Here is a 13,988-nt window from a genome sequence, read left to right on the forward strand (position 1 = left end):
ACAAATGAGTATAGTTTTGTTGAATTAAGCTTATCCTCAGTCTTCAAGTCTTCTCAAATGCTTTCTAATTAGAACCAATAAATAGTTTTTTATATAAAAAGTAATCTTTTAAGTTCATAGCATCACTATTCACAATAGTGAAAAGATGGAAACATTCCTAGTGTTCATGACCTATAAACGGAAAAACAGAATGTGCTTTTCAGATGTGTGATAACCAGAATACACACAATGGAGTATTATTCAGTTTTAGAAAGGAAGGACATTCTGACACATGCTACAACATGGATGAACCCTGAAGACATTACCCTAAGTGAAATAAGGCAGTCACAAAAGGACAAATATTGTATAATTCTACTTATATTTGGTACCTAAAGCTGTTAAATTCATAGAGCCAGAAAGTGGAATATACATATATTTTACTGTTATAAGCAGTGCTTCAGTAATCAATCTTGTACACTGTTTGCAGACATGTGCAATTATACACATGTGAGAAATTCCTATGAATGGAATTTATGGGGATGTGTCCTTAGTACTTGTTATTGTCAAATTGTCTTCCTAAGAGATTTCTCTAACTTATACTCCTACACAAGTGTTATGAAAGTGCCTATTTTCTTATATTCTGGCTAATACCTAGATATTATTAAAATTTAGGTCTTTGTGTTATGTGATTGATACATTTTTTTAAAATTTGGATTTTCAAAATTTTGAGTGAAATCAAGCAGCTTTTTAATGTGTGTGTGTTTTACCATTTGTGTGTATTGTGTATTGGATTTTTTAAAGAAATTCCTGTTCAGATATTTTACCTATTTTTGTTTGAGCCTCTGTCTCCCTTGATTTGGAAGAACTGTTTGTATGTTTAGAAAATCATTTATTTCTCATCTGTTACAAGTATTTTTTCCTCATTTGTATTTTGACTATATTTTGCTAGTTAGGAGCTGCAGTTTTTTTGTGTGGCTTTTTCCTTTATAACTTAGGGATTTTATTTTATGGTGAGAATCTTTCCTAAACCCAAGAATATACATCAAACATATATATGTGGAAGAGAGAGAACAGCAAAGTATTACAAATCATACCTCCTCTCTCTTCTTCCTTTTCTACCTCTCCCGCCATCCCTCCAGTAGAGAAACATCTCAGGGCATTATCTTTTTCTCTAAGATGAGTCTACAGCTCTGTGGTTGACTAACTTTTGCTGGCTTTAGGAATTCTATGAGTCTGTTTTTTTTTTAACATTGGTAGTCATTATTTGTACTTAGTGATTAGAAGAGAAAAATATTTAAGAATAGTTTATAACTTATTTTATACATAAATTTATCTCACAGTGAATTTCCCGAAAGAATTCTGTATCACCATGAAATGAAGATAGTAGGTTTTGGCAGTCATCATTTAATGGCTTACTTATCTTCCCAGTCACGCATGCTTGAAATAGAAAACGTCTTCCAAGTGTGCCAGTTACAGAAGATGTGACATATAGTTGATTTATATTGAGATAATGTAGACACTTGTGACTAAAGAGATATTAAATTTTTTTTGTATTAAAGGATGACAGGTTCCATTCTATGTCTTTTAATAAGCTTTATTGAGATATAATTCACATGGCATAAAATTTATCCTTTGAAAGTGTACAATTCAGCTGTTTTTAGTATATTCACAGAGTTGTGCAACCATCACCACTAATTTCAGCACCTTTTTTTCACTCCAGAATGACACCCCATACCCATTAGCACTCCCCATTCTCCCTTCTCCCTAGCCCTTGACAGCCAGTAAGCTTACTTTCTATTTCTGTGAATTTGCCTGTTTGGACCTTTCATACATATGGAATCATACAGTCTGTGACTGACTGCTTTCGTTTAGCGTAATGTTTTCGAGGTTCATCCATGTCGGAGCAGGTATTAGAACTTCCCTTTTGCTGAACAACAAAATGGATGTACCACATTCATTTAATCCATTCATCAGTTGTTGGACATTTGGGTTGTTTATATTTTTGAGCTATTATGAGTAATGCCACTTTGAACATTTCTGTACCTTTTTTCATGTGGACATATGTTTTCAGTTCTCTTGGGTATGGATACACCTAGGAGTGGAATTCCTAAGTTGTACGGTAATTCTAAGTTCAACATTTTGAGGAACTGCTAAACTGTTTCCCAAGTGGCAACACCATTTACAATCTCAGCAGCAATATATTAGGGCTTAGATTCTCCTTATCGTAATCATCACTTGTTATTATCTTTTTATTTTAGTCATCCTAATGAGTGTGAAGTGGTACCTCATTGTGGTTTTGGTTTGTATTTCTCTAAAGACTAATATTATTGAGCATAATTTCATATGCTTATTAGCCATTCGTATGTCCTTTTTGGAGAAATGTATACTTATATCCTTCGTTCATTTTTAAATTGCATTACATCTTGCTCATTGTTGTAAGAGTTCCTTATGAAATATATAATTTGCAGATGTTTCCCCCCATTTTCTATGGGTTTATATCAATTTTTGATATTTGTCTTTGGATAGAATAACACCATCATTCACTTAATTTATCATTGTCATGCTAACAGTTTTAATTTTTGTTTGTTAAAACTGAAGTTTTTCTTTGGTTTTAGCATTTTAAATGTTGTAATGAGACATATTACATATTACGGATACTGGCATCTCCTTTGGTTATGTCCAGATTGCAAGAACTTTGCAATCTTAAGTATATGATTTTGCCTTTTAGCATACTATAGGTATTTCCAGTCACTGGTATAAGAAATAAAATAAAGATCTGATAAAGAAGGGGAACTAGTCTTTTTGTCTAATATAAGATCAGGTGGGTTGATTCATAAGTTAGTAATTCCTTTATAAAAATTTTTTGCTATAAAAAGTTAATAATATAAGTGTGGATGTTACTGCATTATTCCAGATAGTTTGGTAGTTGTAATGGATATATTTATAACCCAAGTACTTGAGTTCAAAAGAGGAATGATTTTGAATCTTTTTATAATATAAAAAACAAACAAAAACATTTGTTTTCTCTATTATTATAGGCAGAGCAACCAAGCTTTAATATTTATCTCTTAGGCTTTTTCATTTCGTATGGCATGTTCATTTGCTCTTTGCTTTCTGTCTATCCATACTTATTGATCATTTGCTTTTTAATAAGGAATAGCTTGGCTATCGATGGGATGGAAGAGAAGAAAAGTGGGCAGTACACAAAACCATCGGTAGTTTGATAAAATGTATACTCTTTGGAAAGTGCTATATTGGGTTTTAGATGAATGGATGTCTAGGTTAATTGCCTGCCTCTTCTAAGACTGATATTTACAATCCTATAACTCTTCCTGGAATAGCAGGACATTGTAACTTCAGAAGAGATCTCTTTACCTGGAAATAGAGCAGTAATGTGAGTAAACAGCTGTGGTCTTTTAACTCTAGGAGTAAATTGGACAAAGGAGGAGTAAATGCAGAATTTGAATGTATTATCTCATCAGTGGAGTAGTAGACCTGCTGTCATGTTTCAAGAATGACTTGGGGAACGTTGTTACTGTAGTGGTGGGAGGACTTGGGTGCCAACGAAGTATGTGACCGTTTTTTAATTATTGCTTATTAGTAGGGTCAGTTGCAAAAGTTAGGATTAAAATTAATGATTGCATTTGTTTTCGATAACCCAGCTCATAATGGTTGAAAGCAGTGCTTACTAGAAAGGAGAGATATTGGGAAAATTCACTGGGTTTTAGCATACTAATGGTCTTTAGCTTTATGTAATTGTTGTGTTACTTTGGAGTTATTTTCCTATGAGTTGATGTTTAAAATAGGAATCTTTTCAACTATCAGGAAATTGGAAATTGTAAATAAAGTTTACGAGACTAGGGATCTTTGTTTTGCTTTCCTATATGCATCACATGTCTAGAACAATGCCTGTTAAAAAATAATGAATAATCGAGTCTGTAATAATAATAGTCACTTTCCTCCTACTCTCATGCTTTTCCTCCACTCTATCACATTGTTCTCAAACGTAAAATCTGAGACCATTAACACATTGAAATTGCATTCTTCAGGGAACTTCTAAGGACAGTTAGTGCTTATTACATAAATTATGAAATGTGGAAAAGCGATTAAACATTTCAGCAAACCTAGCATTATTTGCGGTAATTTAAAAATTTTCTCTTAAATATTTAGAAGAATACAGTGTATGTTGATCAATTTAATATTTTTTGATGGTGATTTTTGACCAAACAAACCAATTTAGTTTTTTTTTTTTAATTGTGTTTTTGAAGATAGACCTATTAGGTTGTTATATTACCGTGGCTTGAGCTAGCAATCAAGCACAACTTTTTAGTTTTATGTTCTTTTTTTTTTAATTTTTAAAAAATTACAAATGAGTTAACTTATTACCACAACCAGTGACCATGTAAATTTAGAAATTGATATTTTGTACACATCACTGGAGAATATTCCACAGAGTCTCTGAAAACGTGTACTTTATTGTTTAAAAAAGGAACTATCTAATTATGTTTTGGTTATTTTCGCTTTTTTTCTTATGAAAAGTCAGGTAACTTTCATTTCAAATACTTGAATACTGTAGGAAATTTGCTGTTTTGGAAGTAGACAAAATCAGGACATTACATTTACCAGCTTAGTTTCCATGGATATGAAGAATTAGGCAGCTTTTTAATTTGGGAGTTTCCAGTCTTCTCAGTTTAGAAGAGTGATGTAGATTTGTAATACCTGATCAAATTTTCCTTTGTCAAATTTGGAGACGAATTTGTGTTTTGTTTCCAAAGTGTACTCTCCTTATATAAAAATGATAAGGACAGTGAGCCCTACCCTTGTGAGGAAGGAGCCGGCTTGACTTTGTTCTGCATGCATAACCTATGCATCGAGGGTCGGCCCTCTTTCAGTATTGCATTTAGCTCTTTATTATTCAGGTTTTAGACTTAAACATATATTTTCCCTGTATTATTATTTGGCTGCTTTTTGTTTTTGTTTTTGTTTAATGGCGATGTGGCTGCTGCTTTTCCTTTCTTTTTTTAGTAGAAAAACCTCTGCAGCCTTGGTTTAAGTGCTCGGCTTTGTATGTATGTGGTAAAATGTATATACTATAAAATTTATTATTTTAACCATTTTTAAATCTATAACTCAGAGGTATTAAGTATATTCACAGTGTTATATAACCATCACCACTATTTATTTCTAGAATGTTTTTCATTCCACAAAGAAACTCTGTACCCATTAAGCAATAACTTCTCATGTCTCCCTTCCCCAGCCCCTGGAACCTCTATTCTATTTTCTGTCTCTACGAATTTGCCTGTTCTAAATAACTCTTATAAGTGGAATCATTCACAGTTTGTCCTTTTGTGTCTGGCTTTTTAAAATTTAGTATGATGTTTTCAGGGTTTATCCATGTTGTAGCTTGTATCAAAACTTCATTTCTTGTTATATCTTAATTTAATATTCCATTGTATGTTTATATCACACTTTATCTTTTCATCTATTGATGAACGCTTGATGGTGATCTTTTGGCATCTATGAATAATGCTGCAATGAACATTGGTGTTTTACACATGTCTATTTAAGCCTCAGTTTTCAATTCTTTTGGGTATATGCCTACATATTGGAGTTGGTGGGTTATATGGTAATTCTGTGCTTAACTTTTTGAGAATATGCCAAACATTTCTATAGCAGCTATACCATTTTACAGTCCCACTAGCTATGTATGGGGTCTCAAATTTCTCCACATCCCTGCCAACACTTGTCCTTTTCTTTTTTTTCTCCCTTTAAATTCTAGCCATCCATGTGGGGTGTGAAATGGTTTTGATTTGCATTTCCCTGACTAATGATTTTTGAGGATCTTTTCCTGTGCTTTATCTGACATCTGTATATCTTCTTTGGTGAATTGTTTTGCTTGTTCAAAAAAAAAAAAAATAGGTTGAATTGTAAAGTTTCTTGTATTCTAGATAAAAGTCCTTTGTCAAATACATTGAAAGGTATTTTTTAATGTTTATATGGAAAGAACTATTTCAATTTCTGTCATTTTTTTTTTTTCCAAATTAAAAAGATCCTTTTATCAGGTCATTGACCCCACAAAATTTTATTACTTCTAGTTCAGCTGCCTGTTGAAACTGGATTTTTTTATGATTGTGTTTTACCCCATGAGAGGTTACTTAAACTGTCCTAGAAGATATAAAAAGAAAAGTTCTGCTTTCTGATAATGTCGGCTTCTTCAGGGGAAGTGTACAGTTATGATCTTGGATTGTCAGCAAATAAGAGTGCTATATTTAAAAGTGCTGTGCCCGCCTTTCAGAAAGGACAAATTGCAAGTACATAAAATATAATTAACTCTTAATGAAATTTGTAGAATTTTCATGAATTTTTCGATTCTGAATAATTATATTTCTTACTTAACACATACACTTCAAAATATAAAAGGTGCCCTAAAATTTTTCTTTATAGGCATAGTAAACATTTGTGGAATAAAAATGAGAATATATGGTTTATTAAAATATATTCTTAGATTTATTTATATGGAAAACAATTTTAATTATACCTAAATTATAAATTTTAACAGTTTTTTTTTAACTTTCTGGAAAAGAAAGTGAAATAGGAAAAAATTACATTAAAAGAATTAGATAGTCACTTGCAAATGGACACAAAAAACATTTGGTTTTATTTCGCTTTCACGTAAGGAGTATTTGAAACCGCTCATTTTTTCAAAAAAAAAAAAAAGATCATTTTCACTTAATGAATTAAAATGAAATTTGTAAAATAGCTGCTTTTAGTTACAGTTTTTACTTTAATAAAAAAAAATCTTTTAAGATTTCTAAATTACCTTGATCAATCTTGGGTTCAGTATCTTTTTTTAATTTTAAAAATTCCTAAAAACTCCTGAGAGATTTATTTCAGCTAAGTGTTCTAAAGGTTAAAGATAGTTTGGTAAATATTATATTTAAGGAATGAGAGTAATAAAATAATGTGGTTAAAACATTTGTAAATATTTACTCCAAGAAAGGAAAATATGAATGTAAAAGCCATGTAATTGTCACTTTAAACCCTTCCCCCCTACATACATAAATTATCTAAAAAATAACCATATTTTCAAAAACTACTTTGGGAAAATTATCACTATACAACAATAATGTTGACTTTATTTTTTCCAGATATGGCCGCGTGGAAAGTGTCAAAATTCTCCCTAAGAGGGGATCTGAAGGAGGAGTGGCTGCCTTTGTGGATTTTGTGGACATCAAAAGTGCACAGAAAGCTCACAACTCAGTCAACAAAATGGGAGATAGAGACCTACGCACGGATTATAATGAACCAGGCACCATTCCGAGTGCTGCTCGGGGATTGGATGATACAGTTTCCATAACATCTCGTAGTAGAGAGGTTTCTGGGTTCAGAGGAGGTGGTGGAGGGCCTGCTTATGGCCCCCCACCATCACTTCATGCACGAGAAGGACGTTATGAGCGGAGACTTGATGGGTAAGTTCCAAGGTTTCTGTAGGCAGGTATTTTGTATTTGATATGGTGAGAAACAGAAACTCGTATTTAGGGGCCCCAGATGGATTTAAAATTTTGGGCATTCTCAATGTTTCCTATTTTGGGTTGGAAACGGAAGTGATTTCTATCCCAGTGGCTGTTATCTTATGGAATCGTAGAGGATATTTCCTGCAGCTTGTTGGATACCTACTCCTGAGATATAAAGTGGTGGAAGATTTTGTATGGCAGCATCATTTTTGGAGTTACCTGTCTTCTAGAATTAATTATTACTTCTCTTGGATAATGTTAAGGCCTTCCTTGGATATATCCCTTATACCTGATGGAGCTATTTGGCTACAGATTTTGTGGTCGTACTATGTGGAATATTTCTGGAATATTAGAGCCTACAGATTCTTTTAGAAGTTAATATCTGCTTCTCAATTTTCACAACATAACGTGTACAAATGAATTGGATTGTCACAAAAAAACCTAGCAGACCATAATGATTCAACCGCTTGGATTCTACAAACAATACTTTAACCTGGAAATATGTTCTTGGATGAAGAAGAATGAAGGCAATGTTTGATTTTTCCATTTTGGATCTACACAGTTTTCACGTTGGAATTATACTCCTTAATGGAATGGGGAAAATTTGAGATGATGGACGTTCCTAAATCCTGGAATATAGCCATTCTTTTCTAATTGCTGGAATGTATGGGATGTCATGCAGTCAAGATTTCATTAGCCCAGGGGAAGAGGATTACTCTCTCTTCTTAAGCAAGTTGCTGTCCAATTTAAGATACTTTAGCTTTGAACAGATGGTAACGATCAGTTGTGGATACAGCATTCAAAATTGACTGCTGGATGGCTACAAAGGCGAACTGTTGGCGAGCAACTGTGCCTTCCCTCATTTGGTGGAATCCTAGAGGATATTTCCTCTTCTGTCAGCTGCCTGATTCATACTTAGGGCTGGAAATTTTTATGAATGTGGATCAATTTGTATTTGTCTACTATCTCAAGAAAGAAGTCTGGGGGTTTGAGAGTTACATTTTGTCTGGGACTGCTTGCTTCCAGTGGAATTATTTTATCTGGTCACTAAGATTTTTTTTTTCCTTGTGGTTCATCTAAATATCATTTGACACCCTTGCCCATTAAAGAAGGTGGATTACCCCCATAAGAGGGGCCAAAATTGGGGAAGTTATGTTCACAATTCTCTCCCTAGATTTAATTGGGATTATAGGTCGTGTTTCCACACTTGGAAAAGGTTGGTATGTCCTGACCTGTGTATATTAGCCCCTCTCCTAACCCAAGTCAAACTCTCTTTTTCCCACTAACTCTAGAAGTATTTAGTACTAATAGATGAATCAAAGAATAGCTATTAGATTTCAGCTCTGCTAGCTCTTGTGCCTGCCTTTCTATATCTTCCTAATAGATAAGAACTTTGCAAATTTATAAAATATCTGCCTGCCGGAGCAGTAATTCTCTCAGAACTGTTGCTTATTGCTTCTGTTTTATCATTAATAACAGCCTTCACTGATTAACATTTGATAGGGTGCTAATTGAATTATTTATGAAATTTTAAGTCTCAAAGGAAACCCTCTTGTTTGTTAGATATTGAAAAATATCTATTAAAATTCCAGAAATGTAGTGAATTAAAAAAAAGAGTCATTTAATACATTTAAGTAGGAAAGATATTATTGTTGAATTTTTTGCCATACCAGTTGCTTTTCAAAATGACTACAAAAAGCAAAAACAACCTAGGAACTTAGGCTTGCTACTAAGTGAAATGGTGGGTGAAAATGAAGAGTATGAGAGAGATTTGGAATCTAGGCATGTATTGCGAACATAGTATTAATTGTAAGATTTTTGCCAGGTATTCCTCATTGCAGAGATTCTAATTCTTCTATATCTTTCATGATTCCTTAATCTCTTTTTATAGAAAACAGATCCAAAGATAAGGTTGAGAGGAAACTCAACCTTAAGTTAAAATGCAAGTGAAATGGTCTTTTTAGGAATTTAGGAAGTGATTTCTGTTTATTTTTTTGCAAAAGTAGAGAATTTAAAATTTCTTTGTAAGATTAGTCTTAGTTTTAAAATACTAACACATAGCATGTTTGTAATTGTACATGCAACAGTTTTTGTACTCTTAGGTTGACAGATATTCACGTCTTGTGGAAAAATTATTTTAAGTTAAACCATATAGCTAATAGCAACCTTAGAGAATCTTACAGTTCCCAACGTTGCCTAATTTTGTTATCGGCGACTTTAGCATAGCTAAAACCTAAGATAACATATTTCCTGTAACCATTAAGTAAATACATTAACAAATTGAATAATAGAATAGGCATTTAAAAATTATGTGGAACTTGATAGTACAAGGAGATAAAAATACCTTTATTCTTTAGTTAAACTTACCATAGAATAGCATGTGACAACCCACTATTTTGATATCCTAAGTGTTTTTGTTTGTTTGTTTGTTTTTCTTTTTAAGATTCCACTTTTATTAAATGTGATTGTTTGGGCACAACGATTTGTGTAAGATAGTAATTTCTATAATTACCCTAGAAGTTGAAAGTTAATGAGAAAAAAATTACACTTAAAATTTTTTTGTGGACTTCTTTTGAAAATGGCCTCCTGCAGCTAGGACGTGCATCATAATAGGGCTTTCATGTCTGTTAAAATGTATATCAAGGAAATTTTGCCTTAAAGAAATTTGCAAATTAAATAAAAGTTTACTGTTTTTTTTATTGAGGTAGATATAGAACACTTTGATATTAAAATGACAGCCTCTTCTTCTTTCATTAAATTTAAAATGAAAAGGAGATGGCATATGTATATTTCTGGATATAAGTCAGAAAATTCCTAAATAAAAGAGTGACTCAACTGACTTGCAGAACACTAGTCATGAAAGCCAAATATACAATTAAAACAATGATTGCTTAGCCGTGAAAATAAGTTTTAGAATCAAGTAAAATATTAAGTTTGTTAGTGTTTGCTTATTAAGTAGATTAATGTTTATAAAATGACCAGTTGCAAAAACAAAGACAATGCTGAAGTGAATGTTTGCATGACTTGCTTTTAGTTTTGCTTTTCTTTTTCTGATTGATTAAATATTTTTCCCCCCTCCTAAATGCAGGGCTTCAGATAACAGGGAGCGTGCTTATGAACATAGTGCCTATGGACACCATGAACGGGGGACGGGAGGATTTGATCGGACAAGACATTACGATCAGGATTACTATAGAGATCCTCGCGAACGGACTTTACAACACGGGCTCTATTATACTTCTCGGAGTCGAAGTCCAAACCGCTTTGATGTTCATGACCCCCGATACGAACCTAGGGCTCGGGAGCAGTTTACACTGCCCAGTGTGGTACACAGGGATATCTACAGGGATGATATTACCCGGGAGGTACGAGGCAGAAGGCCAGAGCGGAATTACCAGCACAGCAGGAGTCGGTCACCACATTCATCCCAGTCTAGAAATCAGTCTCCTCAGAGGCTGGCTAGCCAAGCGTCTAGACCCACAAGGTCCCCTAGCGGCAGCGGCTCTAGGAGTAGATCCTCCAGTAGTGATTCAATCAGCAGCAGCAGTAGTACCAGCAGTGACAGGTAGGTTAACAGACTTTTGTTCTAACGATGAACTGTTGAATAAATTTTCACAAATTGTCAACGATTAGTGCTAATGATTTTTAGTATAGTAATGTTTGTAAAAGAATAATCTTAGATTAAGTATATGATGAGTGAAGAAACTTCAATTAGTATGTAGTTATTGAATTAAGCATTCTGTCAAGTACCCAAAGCTAAGTGATGATTTGCAAATACTGTTTCATCCTCAAGATGCTCAATATTAAAATTATCAAAAAGGAAGAAAAGTGGTAACTTTAACTACGTGAAGCAGATCTTGTGCCACTGAAAATGTGGTATTTGAAGTTTTTAATTTCTTAGGTGAATAATATTTATTTCTAATTTCTGGTTGAAAATTTGTGAAAACTGGTTAAAAATGTATTTGTGAAATATATTTTTGAAACATTTATTATAAATGACTAAATCAACGTACAAACATTTTAACATCAAGGAGGTAGCCAATTTATAAACTTAAGTAGGATAGCATTCTTTAAATGCAAGTTGTAACTATTTACTAGGCTGAGTAAGTTAATTTCATTAGTTGGGAATTTTTTTACAAAGAAATTTTATTCTCAAAATGAAAATAATAAATTAAAGGTAATCTTAACAAGAAACAGCTTAGAAGTTAGGTATGTGGCTTTTGAAATCATAAATCTAGGTAGACAGTGTAATTTACTACTTTTGTAATCTTGGACAAGTTACTTAAACTCTAGATCTCAGCTTCCTCATCTTTTATAAGAACTGTGCTTTTTAAAGTTATTGTGAAGATCAAAATGAAAAAAATGTAAAGTGCTTAGCTTGATACATATGTTAAATAAAATCTGCCTTTAATAATTGCTAGCTATTATTATTACTGCTTCAAATGTCGATAGTCTAAGCATTTCCCATTTCCTGTTGTTACTCAACCTGCTCATCCTAGATATCCTAGTTTTAAGTGTAGGTGGTATATATTTTAAATTTATATAATACAAAGTCTTTGACCTGATTAAAATACCAGATTAATTAATTTTGTGTAGTATTGCCTGCTTAGAATTAATTTTAGAAAAGTAAATGATCAGGTAATTTATGAGTGGCTCCTTTTAGGCCTCCTAAATTTTCTAATTTGAAACAATAAATGGAAATATTTTATACATGTCTCTAGATAGAAGTCAGACATTTTGGAAGATGTAGCACTTAGTTTAGGAAATCAGGAAAGTTAAGTTCTGGTTCTAGCTTTGCAGCTTGGTGACATGGATGAGAATGCTTAACTTTTCTTGATTTCGTTTGGTATATTATTGACCTAAATGAGTGACGATTCATTTGAACTTTATAAACTGATTATAAAATCTCATCAAGTCCCACTTTCTCCTACATAGAAATGTCTAAGATGATCAAGTTTTAGTCATTTTTCTCAAACCCACCTCATTAAAGGGGTGCCACTGCATTCTGTCGGATTAAAAACCTTATTGAAAAGCCAACTGATTATGGTGTTGAAGTTGGAAGAGAAACACAATATAAGTCCTTCAGGGTATTTGGTGGGAGTTACAATGGTTTGGGATCTGGCCCCTGGCGTTGAAGGCTCAAAAGCTTGAACTGACAAAGTTGATGTGCGCTGTTTACATAATCAGAAGAAACAGTTGTGTGCTTCTGCATATTCAGGGTCCGAAAGGTAACTGACACAAAGGCAGAGAGAGGCAGGATGAGCTTATTAGAAAATCTACATGGAGACTGAATTACAATGGTAGAGGGTATTTCCTTCTCTGTCAGTTCCCTGACTCATACTTAGGACTGGAAATTTTTATGACATAGGGCTATGAAGGATATTTAGTACTTTAGCAAGAAGAAGGAAGAGTTTTAGGCTAGACAGAGAACATTGTGGGCAGAAGAACAACTTGAAGAGATACAAGTGGGTGGAAGAATGTTTTGAGAACAGCAGGTAATTTAGAATGACTTAGCCACATTAATGATTTTGGGTTTTATTCTTAATGCAGAGATGAGTTGTTGAAGGGTTTTGAGAAGGGAGGTAGCTTGTTGAGATGTGTTTTTAGAAAAGGCATCTGGTGACTTAGAATGGGAAAAGAGAGATTCTGGTTAGGCTATTTCAATAGCTTGGAGATGGAAAACTTGGACCGTGAGAGCGCCTCAGAGACAAGTGGGAGAGACATTGTATTAAGAATCAGGTTATGTTCTTTTATTAAAAACTAATGAACTTTAATGATGGGCCTTTCAGTACTGTCCTGTAACAATAGGACAGGTCTTCTTTGTGCATACTGTAGAGCCTAGTATATTGTCTTTCTCAGAGTATGTGTTCAACAAACAGTTGAAATACTGAGATATAATTCTTAGTTAAAAGATAAAGCAAAATCGATGTAAATAGCTAAAAGATTTGGTCATTATATTGTGATTGAAGCAGGTGCAGAAATAAAATCCTTTGGTTTTTATTTCCATCATCCCAGGGTTTGGCCTCCTTTTATCAGATGTCTTCTTTTCCTCTATAATTATATTAATTTCAAAGTATAATTTTGACATGTTATGTAGATTTAGAATGTTAAGTATCCTTTTGGAAGAAATGAGTTATTTTTGTGCTATTTAAGGCTTAATGATTGTGAAATTGACATTTCAAGTCCTTTAAATATGTTTAAAGTTAACACCTTATAGTAGACAAAATACAGCTTGGTTTTAGCTATATAAACAAGTTTCTATTCTGCCTGCATGACTGACTGGGAAATTAATCACCCTCCATTCCCCTTCGTTGTTACAGCTTTGGTGAATAGAATCCTAGCAGTGCATTTCAAATGAGTAAACATGGGATTAATGGCAGTCTAGTTGTGAAGTCCTTATAAACGATACACCTACTGTTTCTACAAAACTATTCACAGTATTTAAATGACGAGAACTCAAGCTTAATGCTATAAACTTTCCTGTATGCAACTCTG

At 33.2% G+C, this 13,988-nt stretch overlaps 1 protein-coding gene across 2 annotated transcripts in view; it reads left to right on the forward strand.

Annotated features, from left to right (window-relative positions):
- The window catches only part of SPEN (spen family transcriptional repressor), a 68,585-nt gene that overhangs the window by 12,526 nt on the left and 42,071 nt on the right, over positions 1–13,988 (forward strand). For both annotated transcript variants that reach the window (XM_036229017.1, XM_016128271.2), the window contains exons 2-3: positions 7,128–7,448; positions 10,582–11,058. In XM_036229017.1, coding sequence (XP_036084910.1) covers positions 7,128–7,448; positions 10,582–11,058 — 798 coding nt within the window. The remainder of the gene's footprint in view (positions 1–7,127; positions 7,449–10,581; positions 11,059–13,988) is intronic.

This window comes from Rousettus aegyptiacus, unplaced genomic scaffold (genome assembly GCF_014176215.1).
Source record: "Rousettus aegyptiacus isolate mRouAeg1 unplaced genomic scaffold, mRouAeg1.p scaffold_m13_p_1, whole genome shotgun sequence".
Taxonomy (NCBI): domain Eukaryota; kingdom Metazoa; phylum Chordata; class Mammalia; order Chiroptera; family Pteropodidae; genus Rousettus; species Rousettus aegyptiacus.